General features: G+C 36.1%; 1 protein-coding gene across 2 annotated transcripts; it reads right to left on the minus strand.

Annotated features, from left to right (window-relative positions):
* Nucleotides 1-3,980: 3,980 nt before the first annotated feature.
* LOC120275632 (C-terminal binding protein AN-like) lies at nt 3,981-13,226 on the minus strand. Of its 2 annotated transcripts, XM_039282260.1 has the most exons (8): nt 13,210-13,226; nt 11,736-12,371; nt 10,453-10,624; nt 10,224-10,354; nt 7,869-8,660; nt 7,657-7,704; nt 5,988-6,104; nt 3,981-4,236 (listed from the first exon to the last, which is right to left on the minus strand). In XM_039282260.1, exons 2-8 carry the CDS (start codon nt 12,324-12,326, stop codon nt 4,162-4,164), a joined length of 1,926 nt encoding a protein of 641 aa, XP_039138194.1. In that variant the 5' UTR covers nt 12,327-12,371; nt 13,210-13,226; the 3' UTR covers nt 3,981-4,161. The 2 variants fall into 2 exon arrangements, with proteins under 2 accessions (XP_039138194.1, XP_039138193.1); XM_039282259.1 differs by lacking the exon at nt 13,210-13,226 and having other exon boundaries at nt 11,736-12,437.
* Nucleotides 13,227-22,026: the final 8,800 nt, after the last annotated feature.

The raw sequence follows: 22,026 nt of genomic DNA on the forward strand, positions 1-22,026 counted from the left end.
TTTCACATTTAGGTCCTTATTCTTTCCACTTGGGGTTTCTTAACAAGATTGCTCTGTAGAAAAAAATCATACTGCAACTGTAGTAATACCATGAATATATTTTTCAACAGTTATCCACAGTTTCAGGGTATTACACTAGGGACCACAATATAAGACATGTGAATTCAAAATGGATTGCAAAGAACAATTTAGAAAAATTTAGGGCATATTCTTCATGGTCTATTATTGGCATTATTAAGGCAGTTAAGAATAACCAAGAGGTTAACATACGTTGGCTAAAGGCTTGGAGGGCAAGGTCTATTACAAGAAAGTAATTTGTATCTTTTTCATAATGATGATACATCTTTTATATTGATAGACAACCCCTTTTTTTTTTTTTGATGTTTGTTCAACTGTTTACATGTGGCTGACTTAAGGTTTTTTGTATGTTTGTACATAGTTTGCTAGATGGTGATGAACATGAACTGATAAAAGAGTTATTTTATTATAGACTTGAATAGTTGCAAGCACATTCAACATCCACTGTGATGTTTAAGGGCAACGAAGGCAAAGGATTGTTTGGAGGGCAACTTTTCATAGCTGTGGAGATAGATGCAAATGATTACATCCATCCTATAGCATGGGCTAGGGTGGAGAAGGAGAATTGTGACAATTGGGTATGATTCCTAGAGCTGCTTGCTAGGGATTTGTAAATCAACGACAACCACCATTGAGCTTTTATGACAAACAATTAAAAATTAAGTGTATCTTTTATAAAGCAATTGATTTGAAATTCAATGATTTTGCTAATCTATGTTTCCTAATTCATTATTTCTATGCCTTTTTCTTTTGTGTATATGTCTGTTTGTTTTGTGTTTTTTCTTTATTTATTTATTTATTTTATTATGGATGTATCATCCCAATCTTTAGGATTTAATGGCTGCAATAGAGGAGTTGTTCCCCTATAATTAGCATAGATTTTGTTTTAGGCACATACACACCAACTTTAGGAAAAAATTTTAGAGTAAAAACTCTCAAAAACTAGATGTGGAAATGTGTCAGGGCTTCTTACATATCTACATTTAACAAAAAAAATTAGAGGTCCTAAACATGATGCCCCCAGAAGCTTGTGATTACTAAAAAAGAATAGACCCTCACCACTGGACAAGGTCATATTTCAAGACTCAATTCAAATGTGAGATGCTATCCAATAATCTATGTGAATGTTTTAATAGTATAATTCTAGAAGCTAGAACCAAAGAGATTATTACAATGAATGAAGTCATTCGAACAAGGCTAATAACCAGGGAAAAAAAGCGATGCTATGGCAAGATGTGAAACATCTCACTGTCCCAAGATTTTAAAAAAAAAATAGAGAAAGCAAAGGATTCGAGTTGGTCTTATAGGACAACATGGTCAGGGTATCATCAATATCAACTTATGGGCCCTAATGGCAATTTGTTGTTGACAATAATCAGAGAACATGCACCTACAGAAGATGGTAGTTGACTAGAATTCCATGTTGTCATGATATTTCAACCATTTATTATAACCAAGATAGACGTGAGAACCATATAGATGATTGTTATAAGGTCTCGAAGTTTCTAGGGACATATCGGCACATTCTATACATTACACAAGGCAGGGACTACTGGCCAAGGAGTGATGAAAGTCTTATGACTCCACTTGAACCTCTCAACAAAAAAAGGGGGAGGAAGACAATTCTCTAAAGGAAGGAGGCAGGTGAGGAGGTTGGATTCACCAAGGGGAAAGTTAGTAGGAAATGACTAAAGATTACTTGCAATATTTGTGGTTTTATGGGCCACAACCAAAGGTTCCATACGCTATAGGTATTGAGTGATGTGTAAATTCATAGATTTTAATTATATATGATGAAATGTAGACGCTTAACAATTCATATATGATAGCAAGACAAGCAGAATGAAGGGGCAACAAGTGCATCTGAACTTGGTGGAACAACCTTCAACAATGAGGTGAGTGCCCATATTAATTTCCTGATTTTTTATAGGTTACCAACAACGACCCCATGGTTGCAATTAACCCTCAGGTCTTGGAAGAACATTTTCAACAGGTATATGTTGGGATATAATTTTTTTCCCCCAATCTTAGATGTTGAATCAAATGTTTATGAGTAATGTAAGGTTGATCTTATAAGTGGAGATCAAGTCAGTGCAGGACAAAGAACACCTGCACAACACCAACCAAAGCCTTCATCATAGGTCAAATTAATTTATTCAGCATCATAAGGGCATTTACATGCATCAATTAATTATCTAACAATGGTTTCAATCCTTGTAGGTCATTGATACATCTCAATAAGTGTCAATCACATCTAAGCATGGTTTGCACAATTCATCAAGTACCATTTATAGGATGGGTAGAAGAGAAACAAATATTATAAGAGGGGGAAGCAAAATGCAACAACTTCAGTTGAGATGCAATTACCCACGAAGAAAGAAATGGAACAGATACCTATGGATTAGACAAGATCAAATGACAACAAGCAATAAACAGAAGATCTTGAGAATCTTTGGAGTGAGGTCCCAAATGAAGAGCAAGCCATTGGAATGGAGGGAGAAAGAAGGAGCTGCATGAAAAAATAATATGGATTCCTCCAGGGCATGGAGGATCTAGTGCCCCTGCACCTGGGTGGACATTTTGAGACATGTTGCCAAGCTAAATTAGATTTTTTTTTTCTTTTAAGAGGGCTGGTGAAAGGTCAAATGATTGACTTCAATTATGGGTTTTGGATAACTTGAGAAACATATCAAAACATATGCTACATGTTTGGGATTTTTGTACAATTATTACAACATGCTATGTTGTCCCAATAAATTGAATGAATCATGTTTCTTTTTTCTTCATTTGTTATCTTTGTGCTTGGATGATTTGTAGGAATGAACTGAAGGAATACTAATGAATTATAACAATGAATTGAATGAATTGTTAATTGAAAGAATTGCAAGAATTGTCTTTGCTTATATGGTGTACGTATAATTTCTAAGTTGTATTTGTAGGTGTTAAACTTGTGTCTGTGTAATTTTGCAACATATGCTTTATGTAATTTTGTATTTCTACAGCATTGTACATCAACAGAATTGCAAATTATTTATGTAATTTTACGAATCTTTGTCTTTTTTACGGTGTTACAAATGAAGGTAATTAACACATAAATGCATATGGTCTATGTAATTTTGTAACTCTCTATATTTGTGCAGTATATATTCTATGTAATTTTACAAATTTTTGTATAGTTGTTAGAATGTGCTATACTGTCCCAATCAATTGAATGAATCATTTGTTTTTTGTTTTTCTTTATGTGTCATCTCTATGATTGGATGATTTGCATGAATGAATTATAACAATGAATTAAATGAATTGTTAATTGAAAGAATTGTGTTTGTCCTTCGGTGTAGGCATAATAGTGACCTGATCATAAAGTTTGTCCATTTGTTATTTTTCTTCAGCATTTTATTTCTTTTATTTATTCTTGGATCTGTACAATTACATTGAAATAAACAACTAAAATTAAAACTCTAAACACAGAACAGTGGATAAAGTGTAACTCTCCCCATAAGCCTTAGACATAACCTCCTCACACTGTGCATAAAAAACCGGCATTATGAAACTCCACCAGACGATGGTGGCTCGACCGACGCACCGGTGACATTTTGAGGCTACAACATCAGGAGAGGAAGCGAGGGAGATGAAATGATGTGTCATTCTACATGGCGAAGTTTTGGACCGGATGTATAAATCACTAATGTGGCACACTCCACCACGTAAGCGGATGACGAAAACTCTGACCATCGACACAAGCATTCTGGCGTCCACACCAACAAAATTTCACCAAAAATCTCCAATTACTCCGCGGTGAAATAAAATCAACAGTGAAATGAAATCAAAGCTTAATACTCATTTTGATACAAATTGAAAATTAATGCTCAAACAAAAAAATAAAAACAAAATTCGATACCCAACAACAACAACAAAAAAAAATTTACTCAAATCATGGGCGTTCATTTGGAAACAACAACAATAAGAATTACACATCATGTTGAGGATACATTTAATTCAACATATGTTCAAAATTGGTAACTTTACAGAGTAGATAAAGATGATAAGTGGTGAAAATGAAAGCACGGATCAATTCGATTTTCTTTAGTTCAGCCATCGAGTAATGCCGTCATCTTCGCCCACAGTTGCAAGGATCTCAATGCGTACATCCAAAATGGCCTGTTCGCATGAAAAAAAAACATATGAAATTAAGAGAGAAAGACATAAAGTTCTTTTAAGTCCAATTGCAGGGTGAGACAATGGGCCAAGTGTTGCAATGTTTTCAAGATCTATAACAATGATATGTTCATTAATAAGATACTTTTTCAGGAACTATATTTTACTGTCTGTATTTGGACAACAAATTGACATACACAAAAAAAAATTAAAAAATAAATAAATAAATGGAATACAAGACAATATTCATGGAAAACCGAAAGGAAAAAAAAAGTAAACAAATATACTCCAGCAATTTGATCAAGTGATCATAGAGCAATTTCAGAAGAAGAAAAGGCATAATAAAACAAACTATGAAGCTAAGAATCAGATATTTATCCTAAACAGATGGAACAGGATAGACAGCCAGAATAGTTGAGCGTGAGATTTGATTGATGTCTTTAAGACAGGCCTGTATGATCGATAACTGGTCCAAAAGATTCTTGAGAAAAACAAAGCATATATTACCTGCTAACAAAGATGCAAGATGCGACCGTATATTTTCTGTCTGCCTCTCACTTATTATGTTGCGGTTCGAAGATAAAAAATATACATCATATTCATGCTTACGTTTGAATTAAACATGTATAAAAACTTGCATGACCCAATTAGACATGTTTACTCAGTCTAGTAATTATCTAACAGTAGAAGAAAAAACATTGTTCTTAATTTGAAACAAACGAGAATTGGCAGGAGAGTTTCAATGAAAGATTAATGTTGTTCTTATAAACCAGGATTAGCAAATAGACTTCCAAACTTGACTTGATGTTGACTGGTTGCAGGGAAGGTTGAACAATCATCTTTTTCCAAAAACTTTTTCTGAGATGCATTAAATGGTAATCAATGAGTTGGGAAGTCTACTAGTAACTAAAGTTTGTGAGAACAGCCTTTGAACAAAATCAGAAAAAAAAAAAACTTCTAACAAAATGGGAAGTTCTCAGAAATAATTATGATTTGAAGAATGCATCCTTGCTGAACGCAAGAAATTCATGTGGGCAGAACCAAGAAGCAAGAGCACAGAATTTTTGGGCAGATATATTTTGGTACAATTTGAAAACATCGGTATAAATAGCAGGAGGCAGTTTTAGATTACCTAGGCAGATATAAATAATGAGATAAATTCAATAATTTGGCAAAAATTATTAAGAGAAATATACCACAGCTAAATGAATTTCTTAAGGCATAATTTAAATGATGCATTTAATGGTAACAACCTGGCAATTTTCTGATTGACATGCACAATCAGTGACTAACAAGGTAAGATCCATTCTGTAATTATGACTCATGCTACAGATAATCATCTGTCAAAAGTTATTTAATAGACAACAAAGTGAATGTGAATTCAGAACTCGAAATGATGAAATTAACACTACAAAGACCTGAATCAAGCATAGGAAACAGAACAATTATTAACACTGCAAAGGTCTGAATTGAGAAATAAAGTCTATATTTGTAATTCATAGTAAGAATCTAGCATAGTACACACAATTGCTTTGAAGTTTGAACTAATAAACCTACATTCTCTAGGCCCTTTTAGGTTCTTAGAATTCTTTAGCTAGATCAGCAAAACAAATAACATTGGAATTTCCAAAATCTAATTTGCACGCTCATCATATTTGTATAGAAATCTACAACACGTCAAAATATACAACTCAGCGAAAAATAATTATAGAATAAGCATTATTTTTTCTGGGTGAGATAGAACGCATACATACCAATGGGTTTCTGCAATTGACAAGTCTGCATTCATCCAACCAAGAACCTTCTAACATCCAACTCTCCCACACATCAAAACTGTAGCTTGCAAATACAAATTCCATTCTTCTATTTATCTAACATCACAAATTAAACAAACAGATTCGTAAGATAAGCAGACTGCCTTCTTTAAAACAAACAGATTGATAAAGTGCGGTGGAGCAGCAAAGGGATTATTCAATCACCCTGTGGCTGTCATAACCCCATAGGGGGGGTTTGGTAGGGGTCTAACCTCAATCCCCCACAACCAAACATATTATTACCTTTTTTTTTTACATGATTTAGTTATTTTAATAAATATATTTAACAATTATATTTTAAAAAATATTAATATCAATAAAAAATTATTATTTCTTTGAGAAAAACAAAAATTTCATTTTAACTATTTAATGTTGATAGGTACCAAGTCACAGTTTGGTCAACTCAGATAAAATTTTCCCGCCACCCAATATTTGAAAAGGTTCCCTAAATCCCACGCTTTTTAACCCTCCACCAAACACCTTGGAATTCCATAATCTTGGATAGAAGTACTACATGCACCATTGAAAGAAACAAAAATTTAAAAAATTAGGAACAGGAAAGAACAGGAATTGAAATACAAGCAGGAGGATTATGAATATGAATTATTTATTCCAGATGCAGCTTGGGTTTTTAGTCCAATCACTAAAACCTAGGCTTTCTTTTTTGGGTAATTGAGATGTTTTTCATTTGATTAAAGCAAATTACAAACAGCCAATGTTACAGCCTCTGCAAAACCTCTTTCCCATCTACAAAAGTTGCCATTCTTGGTGCTAAACCAGCTAACCAATTGGAACCACAGGGCAATTCACAGAGTCGTGGACAACGTGAAACACTGAAGCAGTTGAACAGAGGGTGGTCATAGCACAAGCCAAATAGGCTCTCAACTACTAAAACATAGGAAATCAAAAGTTTAAAATTACAGCCTATAACCAAACATATTTGAAATGGTTTCAAAATTGCCTGCATAAAGAATTTGATATAAATAAATTAAAAAAAAAAAAAAGAGTAGAATAATCTAGGACTTGAAAATGGAAATCAACCGGTATTATAATTCTATTTATTCCTGGGAGTGTTTTAGTATTCACACCAGGTACCATTCTAGTCTTGAACCCCAACCAAGCACAACCTAAAAATTTAAAATCCCCCCTCAAGCTAGAGATTGTTATCAAAGCATGATGGCATGAGACTCTATCTTCCAGAAGCCATATTTGCAGATAAGCTCTAAAAACTGTTTTCATAGTGAAATTACAGAAGCAGAAAAGGAGTCACGATTTCTCCTTGATGGATAATAATTCCCCATATATTTGTGTTTATTTGATTCCGCATCTTTTTATCCTATATATTATAATACACCAAGATATCCTTCTTATCTTTAGATTTCTTTATCTACAGAAAAAGCTATATGGCATAGAATAAACCTCTTGCATTTTCTTAGATATTGATAATTCTCGATTGGTTTTCTTATGCAAAAAATAATAATAATAATGTTCTTGGCGCTCTTTCTCTTTCTATTAATTGACTGGTACAAAATAATTCCTTCTCTTATGTTTTCTCGAAAGATTCAGCCTCAAATGCTTATGGAGAGAAACAAACGAAAGTAATTCTAACCTGCAGCAGCTTCCCACCAGCAGTGAATGAACGCAATCCAAGTTCGTCCTGAAAAGAAAAAATAGATATTCTATCACATCAGAGAAGAAGGACAAGAAAAGGACCGCTCATTGTCATTCCTGACAGAACTCACATTTAACAAAGAAATTTGGCATTTAATCCTATCGAGAGAAAACATAACAGAAGCAATAGAAGTTTTGATTAACATATACCTTGCTTTTAAATGCAACAAGGAACTGAGCAGCAGGATCCCTTTTTGTTATGTTAGACATAGTATCGAGGAACCATCCACCACCTGGAACCCTCTGTCTGGATACATGGAAACCAGGGTGATCTCTAGCATGTAAAGCAATAACAAAGCCATCTTTCAGCAGTTCACCAGAATTTCTACCGAGTCCTGCATTGAATGGAGCCTGTTTCCCAGATGACAATTCCAACTTGGGTTCAAGAAGACGTGATTCTTTACTCCTGGAATCTTCTGGGGATGCAAATCGGGAACTAGAACTCAAAACTTGGTCCCTGCCACACATAACGGTATCATTATCTCTGCGTGAGATGGAGTTGCTGTCTCTTTCTGCAGCCAAAAATTCATCTGACTTCTGTCGGGACCGCCGATGAGCAGGTCTCTTCTTACCCTTCTTACCTGATCGACTACGCCTCCTCTCAGATCTTGGAATATTCTGAGACAGAGCTGAACTCTCAGGGTCATTTGTTTCATGTAGACCTTTTTTCTCACTGAATGCTGCACTTAAATGGCTTTCATCTGTCATCCGATCATCACAAATTCGAAGAATACTTTCCTTAGCTCGTTTATCTGACACGTCATCTTCATAACCAGTTTCACTAGGTTCTTCGTCTTCATCCGAGATAGAATTCTTTGGAATAACTCCATCAAGGAAAAATGAATGCAACAAAGAGATGGCTTTCTCCCTTATTTCCATCCACACTTCTTCACTATAATCTGCACTGTGAGGAAGAATCAACACATTCGGCATTTCTCTCACCTGACAGAAGCATTAAATTTACACTCTCAGAAAGATGTCAACATAGCCTTATGTCAGCATCTCCAGCTAATTACCAGTGGCACAAAATATTCAATGAAAGTTCTCAATTATGAAGAGTAAAACATGAAGAAAATGAAACAAAAATATTAGCAATGAGATAGCATACAATTTGATAGAAAACATTTGTCCCTACCTCATTTTTTGATGCGAAAATTCAAGTAAATATTTGTCAATAGTAATGGATGGCATATGTCTCAGGCACAAGCATCTCATGCAATTCATTATTAGGTCCTTAAATGTCTGATCATATCCTTTATTCTGTTAACAATCATTTTATCTGGGTGGTGGTATTGGATTTAATCCCTCTTCAAACGGCCATTATTACTAGAAAGAACTGGAAGAATTCATCACTTCAGACAGATATATTAATAAAAAATCCATCATCGAATTTCTTTCATGGGAAACTCCTGCTCTTCTCTTCCAAATTTCATTGCTATTCTGCATTAAAGCAAAACTCCATTCCTTACCAGTGATAATTTTTCTATCAAACTTGAATCAGTCAAATAAATACCAATCCAAATTCAGCTAAAGAACTTCAAGAAGATAGCAGCAAATTAGCATTGGTCGCTAATTGTTTGAGCCACTAAGGTAGTGATATAATAAGAAAGCAATCTTTAACTTATAAGAGAGTCTACTAGTTGTTTTGACTATGTGATGATGGAGATGTCCTTAGCATAACTGCAGTGATCTTGTCAAGACACCAAAATAAATAAAACCTATAGGATGGTCAAAGCATGGTTCAATTTACACATTTCTGAACAGTGTGGTGGACCTAGAGAAAAACACGTCAAAGCACAAAAGAACTTTTGATTCTCATGACCTAATTTAGTCTATTTAAGATCGCTTTCCCTGTCTAAAAGCATCAAGGTGTAAGCAGTGAATGCGGAGCCTGTGTTAGTAGTGAATAGTATGCAAGTTTCCTAACTTCATTCGATAGAATTTCAGATGAATGAAGATACAAATCGAAGGCTCTGCATGCCACATGCAGTAAGAAAAAATGAATTAAACAAGTCTTTAAAATTAGAGGATCATAGGTGTAAGTCTAAGGTCAATAAGCCATACAATGTACAACAAAGATATCCAACAGAAAACGCGTTGATTGCCCAAATTATATGAAGTTCAAAAATGATTGTAAAATCAAATTATTTAAGCATAGCTAAATATCAAGATTTGTCTGAGGGCATTAAGATTTGATGACAATAGTAATATGAGGATTGATACATGTATGACTATAGAAAGCAGAGGATTAGACACCCTAATTTGTAAATTCTTGGCATTATGCAAGACAGTGTTCCAATAAAACAGGGTTAACAATCAGAGACCTCACACATCGAAATGGTTAAAAAAGCAAGCATTTTTATAATGGTACATACATATAAATATTTATATTCATATATATATAATGAACATATGTTTCTGTGTCAATGAGAATTACTACGAAAAGTTTTCACCACCATGTAACCACAAAGAATACAACTCATACCCAAAAGTTAATGCCCATACCCATGCTTCCATCCACTGTGGCCCCTCAGCACCATCCAATGCACAACCAGCTATGGTGCCATCAATTAACAACTGTTTAAGGGCACAGTCATCTATCAGCTGACTACTGCCTGTGTTCACGATGAATGCTCCTGTGTGCAAAAATAGATATAAATAAAAAAAAAAAATTCTTATGAGGGTATTGTTGATGATGGACCAGGAAGAGCCTGACTGAGCTAAGAAAACTGACCAGGCTTTAAGTGCTGCAAGCGATCGGCATTAATGAGATGCATAGTATCATCTGTTAAAGAGCAATGAAGCGAAACAAGGTCACTAGCTGCCAGAAGATCATTGAGTGTGTCCATTCTACGAGCAGCAGGAGGGAATGTAGAAGGCAGTCGCCTTGATTTACCCTTACCACCCTGTATAAAATCGATCAAAAGTAGTTAGATACAAGTTTGAAATTAACACATTCTTGAAATATCAATTCTTCCCAGCAGGCCCATCTTTATGAAATAGAGGCAACAATGTACAGTTTCCTTGTATATTGTCTGTTTTGGACAGATGAATATATATTTTAGGATATGATTTCTAAGTTCAATGCTCATACAAGACAAACATTTTCACATGCCCGCTAGCTTTTTTTTCCCTGATTATGATCATTGGCAGACATGAATTTATATAACAGCATAGAGCCACAAACTAGATATATATTAGGCTTACTGGAGGTAGAGGAAGATTTATGGGATGAAGTGGAGTAGTTATAGCATAAACTAAACTTATAAAGGCTTCTCTACAATAAAGCTCAAAAAATCCAAATGTGTATCAACTTCTATAAGATGGCACCCATATGTATATACCCTAAGAATTAATATCTCTCAATCCAAGCAAATAAATAACCTCGAACTCCAAATATTTCAAACAACTCATAATGGCTAATTGAGTGAGCAGCAGGTGAATTCTTCTAGGAATTTGAACCTAAAATTAGCCCAAGATAAAGCCCTTTGTATGAGAACAATCCTGAAGAACTTCTAAAAGTAAAAGCAATAATATACTCGTCAAACTAGCACCCTGCCACTTGCTCTCCTTTGAATTCCAACTTTATAAAAAGCTCGTATGAGGAATTCACCAAATGGACTACATTGTTAGGTAAATCCCAAAAAAGTTACAAACTTTATCAAAACCAAGAGAGTTCATTCTCCTCAAAATTTGATGTTCCCGTGTAAAAATTGCAAGCAACCTTGTGCTAGATAATGCTTGACTTTTTGTCAAAACTACAAAAATGCAAAACAATAAAAGTTGCCTTTTTTCTCTCAAAAGCGGCACAGTATTTTTTTCTTCCCTGATAGCCAAAGGTTTCCATATAAATTCGCCAGCAATCTTGTTTTATCAGTCTTATTTTAGATCAATCTTTCAGTCTCTCTTCCTCAACTGCGTGTTCTATCATCTATGACATGAAAGAGAATAGCAATAAATCTAGGAAAATCCAAGAGAATAGCAAGAAAAAAAAATTGCCACAAAAGAGTAGGGCACCTCATGGAAATCAAAGTAAAGAACCCTCATCTTGAAAGCAAGGCTCCTGGTGGCCAAACACCTAGCGGAAGCGGATCTCCCGATAATCCCAAGCACAAGCCCCCGGCATCGACGCATCCCTCGGCAAAATGGCTGGATGGACCCGAGCCACCCGGAGGCGGCCGAAGAGGACTGCCGAGAAAGCAGGTGAGTCCGGCGTAGAAGACTGAGGAACAGAGCCATGATAGTATCGGCGACCTCCTCGGCGCGGCCGGAGTCAACGTGAACAAGGCGGAGGCCGAGATCTGAGGCAAGGGAGGAGTCAACGACGCGGTCAGTGGAGCCGAGGCAGAGAATGAGTTGCCAGGGCTGGAGGCGACGCTGAGCAGCGCGAGGGAGGAAGGCAAGGGAGTGGAGGAGGACGGCAGCGGCGGAATCGATCCGGCCATCGGAGACGTGGGAGAGCCCGACGTGCTCGACGGTGGCGAGGCCAGCGAGGGTTTCCTCCTCGAGAGCAGGGTCTTCAAGACAGTTGAGAGAGACAACGAGGGGGAGGGTGGCCATGGGATTGGGGTTGGGAGGCAGTGATGTGGCTGCGTTAGCAGTGGTCATCTCGCCGGCGCCATGGCCGGAGCTCGGAGAGAAGGAAGGTCGGAGCTGGAGAAGGAGAAAGAGAAGAGAGATGGAATTGGGCTCGAAATGGGTCATATATATAGAGATGTAATATAAATATAATTATGGGTTTATTTGCATATTTGTGTTAATTTACAGAAAACTCACTGATATATTTTATAATTAATATAGAACTCCATTGGATTTTTTTTAATTAATTAATTAATTATTTTTTTTTCTATCATGTCTGACAGGAAAACCTAAATGTGAGGCAATCACACCACAATCAGTGCAAGTTTCAGCGAAAAATGAAGCTACAAGGCAAAGATTGTAATAGATTTTTTTTCTTAATTATTTTAATAAACAATAAATTATATAATAAAAAATAATTAATTAATAATTTATTGGTACTGGATCTTTTACCTAAGGTGTTTATTTTTAACCCCAAAATTAATATAAATGAAAATACAAGTGTATTAAAATATTAATTTTATGTCTGTGCACGTTCATCATTTCTCTTAAATGTAGAGCACTTATCACATATTTATCATAATAATAATAATTAATAAATAAATAAAATATAGTGGTCTTTTAGGGACAAGGATGAAAGGAGTGTAAAATAAATAAATAAATAAATAATGATAATAATATTTTAATAAAATTAAAAATTTTAAAATAAAGTTTTTAAAACATGAGGACTTCTAAAGTACCAGGACAACAGAAGGATGTTTTGCGCATATTGAAACCTAGAAGGGACCAATAGGTTTAATGGTACTTTTATATCAATATATATACACACACTAAAAGGCCATCATTTTATTAAGTAAAATACATAAAAACAAAAGAATAAAAACAAATGGAGGGAAAAAAGAGATGAATGAACCTATCATGGCAAAGTCCCATCTATAGCTTGCATGTTGTTGTCCAAATGGAGTGTCCCATGCATGTGAATGCTTCACTACTTCCACAATCAGGGGAGCACCAAACATGGATAATCTAATTACATTGACTACCACTCATGGCTCCACTATGAATGATACCATAAATCACAAATAAATAAATAAATAGACTAAAAAGCTTCTCTTTTTTTTTTCCTTTTTACATCTTAATACTAATTTTTTATTTTATTTACTACAATAATCACCACCTCCGCATTAGAAAAAGATGGTAACTTTTTCCTTTAACAACTGAGAGATTGAGGGACCAATAAGAATAGGGCAGTGAAAAATTTATTCGCAGTTAACTTTAAAAACCAGATTGTTGCAAAAACAAATAATTTAATAACAAAAACCATGAAGGTTTAGAGAAAATAATAGAGAATAATTGACAACAAAATAAAACTAAGATTGGTGACAGATTTAAAATTATTAACTAATTAAAAAAATTAATGAATAATTAAAATGGAAAGAATAATTGAATGTAGATTGAAAGTGTAATCAGACGTCGATGGTGATAAATTTAAAATTATTAACTAATTACAGAAATCAATGGATAATTAAAATAAAAGGAATAATTGAACTTAGATTGAAAGTGTAATTAGACGTGGATGGAAAGTCTTCCATCGTTGATTGAGTGATTTTAATTTCAAATGCAAATCTTTGCCAAATAGGTGTGCTCCATTCGTTCTACGCCATTCTCCCCAACCTGAAAAGGGCACACCCACAAGTCCTCGGCAGTGTAAAGTGGCGCATCAGGATAGTGATAGTTGACTAGATCAGCAACGTTGAATGTGCGTGGGCGTGAGATAGCCATCTCCTCAGGGAGATCGACTACATATGGATTATCATTAATCTTCTTCAAAATATGGCAAGGGCCCACTTTCTTATGTTTCAACTTGTTGTAGGTACCCATGGGGATTCGTTCCTTGTGTAAGTGCACCATCACGAGATCGCCTTAGTCAAATGTCATTAGTCGACGATGTTGATCTTTATTCTCCTTACATGTGGCATTAGAAGCTCCGTTGCAATGCTCTATCCCAATATCCTTAGTAGAGGAACCAAGTCAAAAGTATGCATTGGTAGCCTTTGGTGCACGATACCAAATGGTGTTTTGCCTATTGACCTGGTCACTATGTTATTGTACGCAAATTCTACAGAAACTAGGAGGACATTCCACTGCTTGGGGTGATCACTACAAAGGCATTGGATGATGTTTCCAAAGGTCTTGTTGACCACCTCAGTTTGACCTGTATTGGAGATCGACCTAGAAAAGTCTCCATAAAGTACACCATAAGTGGGACATGAAATTAGTATCCCTATCTGAAGAAATGGTTTTCAGCACACCATATAAACGCATGATCTCCTGGAAAAACAAATTGGCAATGTGAGAGACATTAAAAGTCTTCTTCCAAGGGATAAAGTGTACCATCTTTGAGAATCCGTCAACTACCACAACACATAATCACAAGCTCTCTGCGTATGTGGTAACCCAAGGACAAAGTCCATGGATATATCTTCCTATGGAGCAGCGAGCATTGGGAAAGAAGTATATAAACTAGTGCTTTGGGACTTACCTTTCTTGCTTTGGCAAATAAAGCACTTCTACACGTATTTATTCACATCTCTCTTGAGTTGTGGCTAATGATATCATTCTTCCACCAAAGCAAGTCTGTAATACCCTAAACCTTTGGATACCTGTTGGAAAATATATTCAGGGTATTACTACAGTTGCAGTAAGATTTTTTTACAGAGTAATATTGTTGAGAAACCCCAAGTGGAAAGAACAAGGACCTAAGTGTAAAAGTTTATAAAAGATTTTGGGTTAAAGAGTAATAGAAGAAGGATTGATATAAAATGTTTCTGGCAACCAAGGACTGAAAGGTTAGATGGAAGGGATCTTTTTGAAATGTTGTGTTATAATCCAGGGATCATTGGATAATTTAAAAAGACCTTTTGAGAATAGTATTTCATAATTCAGGGACCATTTGTGAGTTTTTCAGGGACTGTTTTGTAATAAATTATGTTTTGAGGGACTAAAAGTGAATTTCGGCTGAAGAGTTAATTGAGAGAAAAATCTAGAGCTTGAGTGTTGATAATCTTCTTCTCCATCTAATTGCTACAGTAACCCGAGAGTTTAAAAAAAGAAATATATGAAGAAATGAGAGGAAAAAAAATTGGATATTTGAGGTGGAGAATTTGGAGATCGCCGGAGGGAGTTCGCCGGAGTGGCTACTTGCTTGGTAAGGGTCTTCTTTGGTGTTGTTTTTGTTTAATGTTTGTGTATGTTTGGATGTATGTATTTTGGGTGATTTTGGAGAAAATAATGAATTTGTTTTGAGGAAATTATGATGGAGTTGATGAGAGTGTTGTTGTGAAATTATTTTTGTGTTGAAAACTTTGTATTTGAGTTGGAATTTGCTTGAAATGGAGATGAGATTGATGAATTTACTGTAGCATTACTGTAGCACCGAGATTAAAATATGGTTTAGTTAATTAAATTAATGATTATGATGATTAAGAGGTTAATGATAATGGTTGGATGGAATGGATTGAGTTAGTCCAATTGATTTGGTTAGATCAAACCAAGTTGAAATTGAATTGATTGAGTTTGGTTTAATTTGATTGAGTTGAGCTTAAGTTCACTTAAATGAAATGGACTTAGGTTTGAATGAGAATTGGAGTGGTTGGGTTTAATTGAATTAATTTGGTCTAGGTTTGATCAAATCAAATTGAGTGTGGTTGGACTTGAATTGTTTGGTTAATTTGAGTTGGTTGATATTGATTTGGGCTTGGTTTGGATGTTGGGCTAAGGATTTGGGCTGAACCAATTCAAGAAAATTTGGGTTCGGTTGAACCAAGTTGGTCCAGGAAATTTTGTATAAGAATTGAGTTGGTTCAAGGTTGATTGATTTAATTAAACTTGGTTCAGTGAAATTGAGCTTGGTTCAGTGGAATTGAGATTGGTTCAGATTGGTTCAGCAATGTTTAGCCTAAATTAAGTTAGTTTAAGTGCAATTGGAGACCGATTTAACTATTCAAGGCCGGGTTTTAACCGTTTGGAATAAGTGGGCCCAATTAGAGAGTCAATTACTGGTTTTTGTATTTTCTTTTGGGTTTCAATGTGATATTTATTTTTATTATATTATTCTATTAGGTGTTGTTCAGTCTTGGGAGGGAGTTTCAGGTCTAGCAAGGAACCCAAGGGAGACCAGGTGAGTTGGTAGTGGCTATTATTTTAAATAATTGATTAATTATTATTATTTTGAAATAATTATTTAATAGCTAGTATTTCGAAAATAATGGTTTAATTATTTTATTTTATTTTATGTTAAATTGCGTATACTGTTGGAATATAATTATATTTATTTTCCGTCTATTGCATGACAATCGTATTGATATGTCAGTTTTGTATAATTATACGTATTTTCAAATAGTGAAAATACACGTATGAATGATTTAATTATTTGGTTCATGTATTTATTTTTGGATGGTTACATATGCTTTGATTGGGAATGATTTGTGAAATCATGTGAGCATTTTAAAATGTTTTACCGACAATATTTGTGGAATTGATTTTCATTCCTGGAATAGGAATGGTATCATGGATCTGGATTTTACTGGTTTTATGCATTGTTATACTTTTGACATTGGCTTTGTGGAAATGATGTTTATTTTCGTGATGTGAATGCTTGTCCTGGATAAGGATCCTGTGATATGATTTATATCGATTGTATTATTGCTGTATCTACTTGATGGTTTGGACGGTGACGGCGGGCTGAGGCCCGACTACTGCAGTAGTGGGTCCCCACGGGTCAGCCTTTAGAGGTGGCGTGGTGGACCTGAGTATTGATTTCTACGAGGGCCAGTTCAGGTGGGAGCGGAGAGCCCTGACTGGATATTCATCGGGTAGCCGGGGGTCACCGACCGGTGAACTGATGGGTCAACGTTAAGGACTTGAGTTCCTTGACGGCTCTGAACCTAGCCAAGGCCACGATGAAGGTTTAGAGAGTTTTCTAGACCATATTATGTTGGGTGAGTGTTGGGTATTGCTTTATTTTGAATTTGAGATTTATGTTATTTTTGAATTGTGATGAGGGCAGTATCTCACAAAATTTGTGTTTTATGAGAAAATCAAATTGATGTTGATCTATGTTGAATTTATGTTTCAAAAAGTTCTTTAAAGACGTATTTTGCTAAAATTATGATATTTTGGAAAAGTTGGAAAATTATTTGAGAAGTTGGTATTTATATACTTTATATATACTGTATTTAAGTATTTGAAATTATTAAGCCACTACCGACCAACTGAATGTGCTGTAGCTGCAGAAGCAGGACTCTAGATTGCCAGATCGAGTTTAGAGCTAGTCAGGGTTAAGTCCAAGACTGCAGTGGGTCCCATACTTTTCTTTATATTTGTTGGTATCGTGATCTTGTAGCGGTTGTACCCGCAAATTTGAGTTATTATATTTGTTGTATTTATGTATTTGAATCCTGCAGTTGGTGTAAAGTTGTAAATTGTGATTTGTAAGTCTGATTTGTTTTCTGCGAGGTGTCAGGTTTCCAGTTAAAAAGGAATTTTTAACTGATGGGTGCCACATTTACCTCGGTAGAAGGGGTGGGTGTGACAAAGTCTTACCAAGACCCAAATGCCCTCCAAGTCCTCCCTTGTGCAATTCACCGATCAAGTGTTCTCGAAGTGAACCTCGAGGGATGTAAAGGCAGTTCATGAAAAATACGAATCCATCTTGAACTAGATAAGAGCTGACATGACAGTTGAGTTGACTACGGAGTTTTGGCATAGTTATGCAAAAAACTTTATCTTTTGAGTAGAGACCTTTCAAACAATCAAATCTAATGAATTCAAATTGCATGGTGATGAGTAAAGCTGGCAATCTACTTAATGCGTCAGCAATTTTGTTTTGAACTTATGCCTTATACTTGATAACGAATGTGAATTGATGTAGATATTCCACCCACCATGCATGCATCATATTGACAGCCTTCTGATTGTTGAGATACTTCAATGCTTAATGATCAATATGAAGCACAAACTCTTACTGTAAAAGATTCTACTCCCAATGTTTGATAGCTTGCACTACCACATATAACTCCAATTCATAAGCAGTCCACTTCTTTCTGGCATCACTAAGTTTTTTGTTGAAGAAAGCAATAGGTTGCCTTTCCTAGGAAAGTACCGCTCCAATTCCAATGACTAAAGCATCTGTCTCTAACTCGAACACCTTTCCAAAATCAGGAAAAACAAGGATCGAGCAATGGTGAACTTCTCTTTAATTAGCACAAAACTTCGCTTAACAACATCCCCCATTGGAATTTCACTTTCTTTATGCATTCAGTGATAGGAGCCATGATGGTGATAAAACCGCAAATGAATCATCAACAGAAAGTTGCAAGGGTGTGGAAGTTGCGGACATCGGGTAGGCCAATCTTGAATTACCTGAATCTTCTCCTCATCAACATGAATGCCATCGACGCTTACTACAAACCCTAAGCTACATTTTTTAAGGTTGACGTATAATTGATTCTCTTGCAAAATGGTAAGAACCTCTCGTAGGTGCTGTAAATGCTCATCTTCAGACCTGCTATAGATGAGAAAATCACCAAAGTAAACAACAACAAATTTACCAATGAAAGGCTTCAAAACCTGAAACATTAAGCACATGAAGGTTCTCGGAGCATTTGACAATCCGAATGGCATAACAAGCCATTCATAGAGGCCTTCCTTGGTCTTGAAAACGGTTTACCACTCATCTCTTGGGCAGGTTCAGAGTGGATGTGATACTCGTTGCGCAAGTTGATCTTTGAGAACAAATTCAAACCTTGTAACATATCCAACGTATCATCAAGGCAGGGATTTGGGAATCTATATTTGATGATGATTTTATTGATAGCTCGATTGTTGATACACATACGCCAAGTCTTGTCCTTCTTCGGAACCAAAAGTGTCAGAACGGCACATGAGCTTTGCTTTCTTGGATGAGGTCTTTCTTAAGCAAATATTCAACCATTCCTTATAAAATCTCATACTTTGCAGGTTTCATGCAGTAATAGGGTAGGTTCAAAAGGTCAGCTCTTGGCATAAAATCAATTCGATGTTGAATATCTCTTATGGGAGGGGGGACATCAGGAATCTCGTCAGGTATGACATTCTTGAATTCAGTCAGAAGGTCTTGCAGCTTTAATGAAGTTGCCACAAGTTATGATTCACCCTCTTTTATCACTACAACACATATCATCAAAGCATGTTTTACATCTATCAAGAAATCTTCTCAAATGCAGAGCATGATCTTCTTCCTCTATGACTAACTTTGGCCAACTCCTACTCGAGAAAGGACACAGAGTAAACTTTTGCCCATCCTTAGAAAATGTGTAGGCATTCTCCTTCCCCTTGTGCACAACATCTAAATCGAATTGCCATGGGGGCTCTAATAAAACATGATAAGCATCCATGTCTACTATGTCGCAAAGAAATGTGTCTTTGTATCTATCCATTGAAAAAGGAACTTCACACTGTTCGGTGACTCGTACTTCGCCAACAGCTTTGATCGACCCAAATGTGTAAGATGTCAAGTGCTTCTTGGGGACCAGTTAAACTTGCTTCACAATGTCTCATGAGATAATGTTCACACTGCTTCCGCTATCGATAATTACATCAAAGACATCTGATTGGATCTTGCATCAAGTCTGAAAGATGTTGTATCTCTAAGAATCTTCACATCTTTTGGGAATGGAAAGCACTAACCTCTTAATGACATAAGAGTATGCTTCTTCCTTGACTACTGATGTGTTCTCCGCAAGTGCACGGGTGGCACACAAGTAATACAGTGGTACCACGTTAGGGGTAGGGTTGTCGAACCTTAGAGAATGGACTTAAAGTACTTATCTATCTTCTGATGTTCAGTCAAACAAAGAGTGGTAAAAGATTTAATTAAGAACTAGTAGTGAAAGAGTGAATGATGGTAGAAATCGGGAGATTAGAATTGTATTTTCAACTACAAGAGAGTAATGCCCCAGAACGATCCCTATGAGTTATAGTATGCTGACCTGATTACAATGATTACCAGGTACATTCCATGATTCAAGTGTGAGCCCTAAAGCAATGTTGCATCTATGGTTCTTAAACACACCAAGTTATGCCAAGATAACTAAATTACCAAGGCAGCTGTGCAATTTAAGCCATCAAGATATGCAAACACAAGATTAAATACAAGAAACTCAAAGAACTCCGTAATCATTAACAATCAAGTAGTCAAAGCATACCAAACCACATAGTTCAACATCCCAGGACACTGTGGACGGTTAGCCCCTCATGGGTGGGTACAACAAGAAAGACATAAATGAAGAGCAAGAAAAAGAAGACATGACTCTTTTCTACTCAAGATGATCTTCCTTGCCGAGCTCCGTATGCTCAACCCCACTTCTCTTGTGCCTCCGACTCCTCCTTGATCCCCTTAGAATGTGTAGTGAAGCCTAATCTTCGTCCTCATTAGTGCCCTCCCGGTGGAAAGTTGAGTCCCCGAACAAAGATGAGAGCAAAACCCTAAAAACTGGAGTTAAAAGGGCTGCCTTCGAGCTCAACGCGGTCTAAGCACAATCATGCTTCGACAGTGTTCCCATGAACTGCCTTTGAATAAATCAGCTAAGTGTTCACCTGTCATTTTTCAGTGGAAGACAGCGCAATCATGCTTGGCGCGTGTTTCCATGAACATGATCGTGCTATGAGCCTCTAGCACGTGATTCCCCCGTTGAGAAGAATAAAAACTCCAGCCTAAGATATTCAGGGGAGGAACACGATCGTGCTTCAACCGGTGTTCGTCTCAGTGTCACACCCCTATAAGCTTTTTCACTTGATTCGCACCAGACTGGGAGATTCAGGAGGACAGAGCACAGTCGTGCTCTGTCCGTGTTGAGCTTGAACACTTAGCATTTCTTCCATTTTCCTTCATCTGATGACCTAATTTACTCCTAGTTACATCGAGCTCCTCAATTCCTGCATCATTAACACACATACCCGGAATAGCACCAAATATATATAAAGAAGTTCTAAAAGACAAGCAAAAGTATGAATTAAGGATAAGAAAACATGATATGAATTGCACTCATCAACTGCCTCATCATATTCCAAGATAATGTTTGATCAAATGATGCAAGCGTCTTCACTTGACTTATCATAGTTATTTTCTTCCCGTTTCGCAACAATGACAAACTTCTGGGCTCTGCACTGGTTGGATGTATGCCTGATTTGTTGACATTGATAACACTTGTTCCCATAATTTCGAGCATAAGGATTGTTTAGTCATTTCTGGGTTATTTAAATAGAATTGCTTGGTTGGAATAAACAACCTTTTGTTTTTGTTTCCTTTGGAAGTGCTTTGGAGGAGCTTGCCTGTATGTCAGCTACTGGTTTGCTCTTATGGACAGAAGAGTCGTTCAAGCTCCAGTGTGATAGACTCTTTTTTCTTTGCCTCATGAGCTTTTGCTTTGCTTTCAATGCAACTTCATCAAGGATCCAGGTAGTCTAAAGGAAAACAATATCCTCAATATCAAGAGAAGACCATTGTTGAACCTGGCAGCTTGTCGAGCATTAGATTCCATTAGGTGATTATGGGATGCCAATCTCATGAACTCCTTAGCATACTCAGTCACAGATTACAACAACTGGCGAAAATTTTGGTACTAGGAATATAAGGTTTGCTCGTACTCAACGAGCAAGAAACGAGCATATATCAATTGCTTTATCTTCA

The sequence above is a fragment of the Dioscorea cayenensis genome, chromosome 14 (assembly GCF_009730915.1).
Source record: "Dioscorea cayenensis subsp. rotundata cultivar TDr96_F1 chromosome 14, TDr96_F1_v2_PseudoChromosome.rev07_lg8_w22 25.fasta, whole genome shotgun sequence".
Taxonomy (NCBI): Eukaryota; Viridiplantae; Streptophyta; class Magnoliopsida; order Dioscoreales; family Dioscoreaceae; genus Dioscorea; species Dioscorea cayenensis.

Excerpts from the sequence above, each read along its gene's own strand:
- LOC120275632 (XM_039282259.1), bottom strand. The coding sequence starts at position 12,422 with ATGACCCATTTCGAGCCCAATTCCATCTCTCTTCTCTTTCTCCTTCTC. Across the intron at positions 8,661-10,223 it reads CACAGTGGATGGAAGCATGG|GTGAGAGAAATGCCGAATGT; the intron begins GTATGGGCATTA and ends TGCTTCTGTCAG. Across the intron at positions 4,237-5,987 it reads TCAATTGCAGAAACCCATTG|GCCATTTTGGATGTACGCAT; the intron begins GTATGTATGCGT and ends TCATGCGAACAG.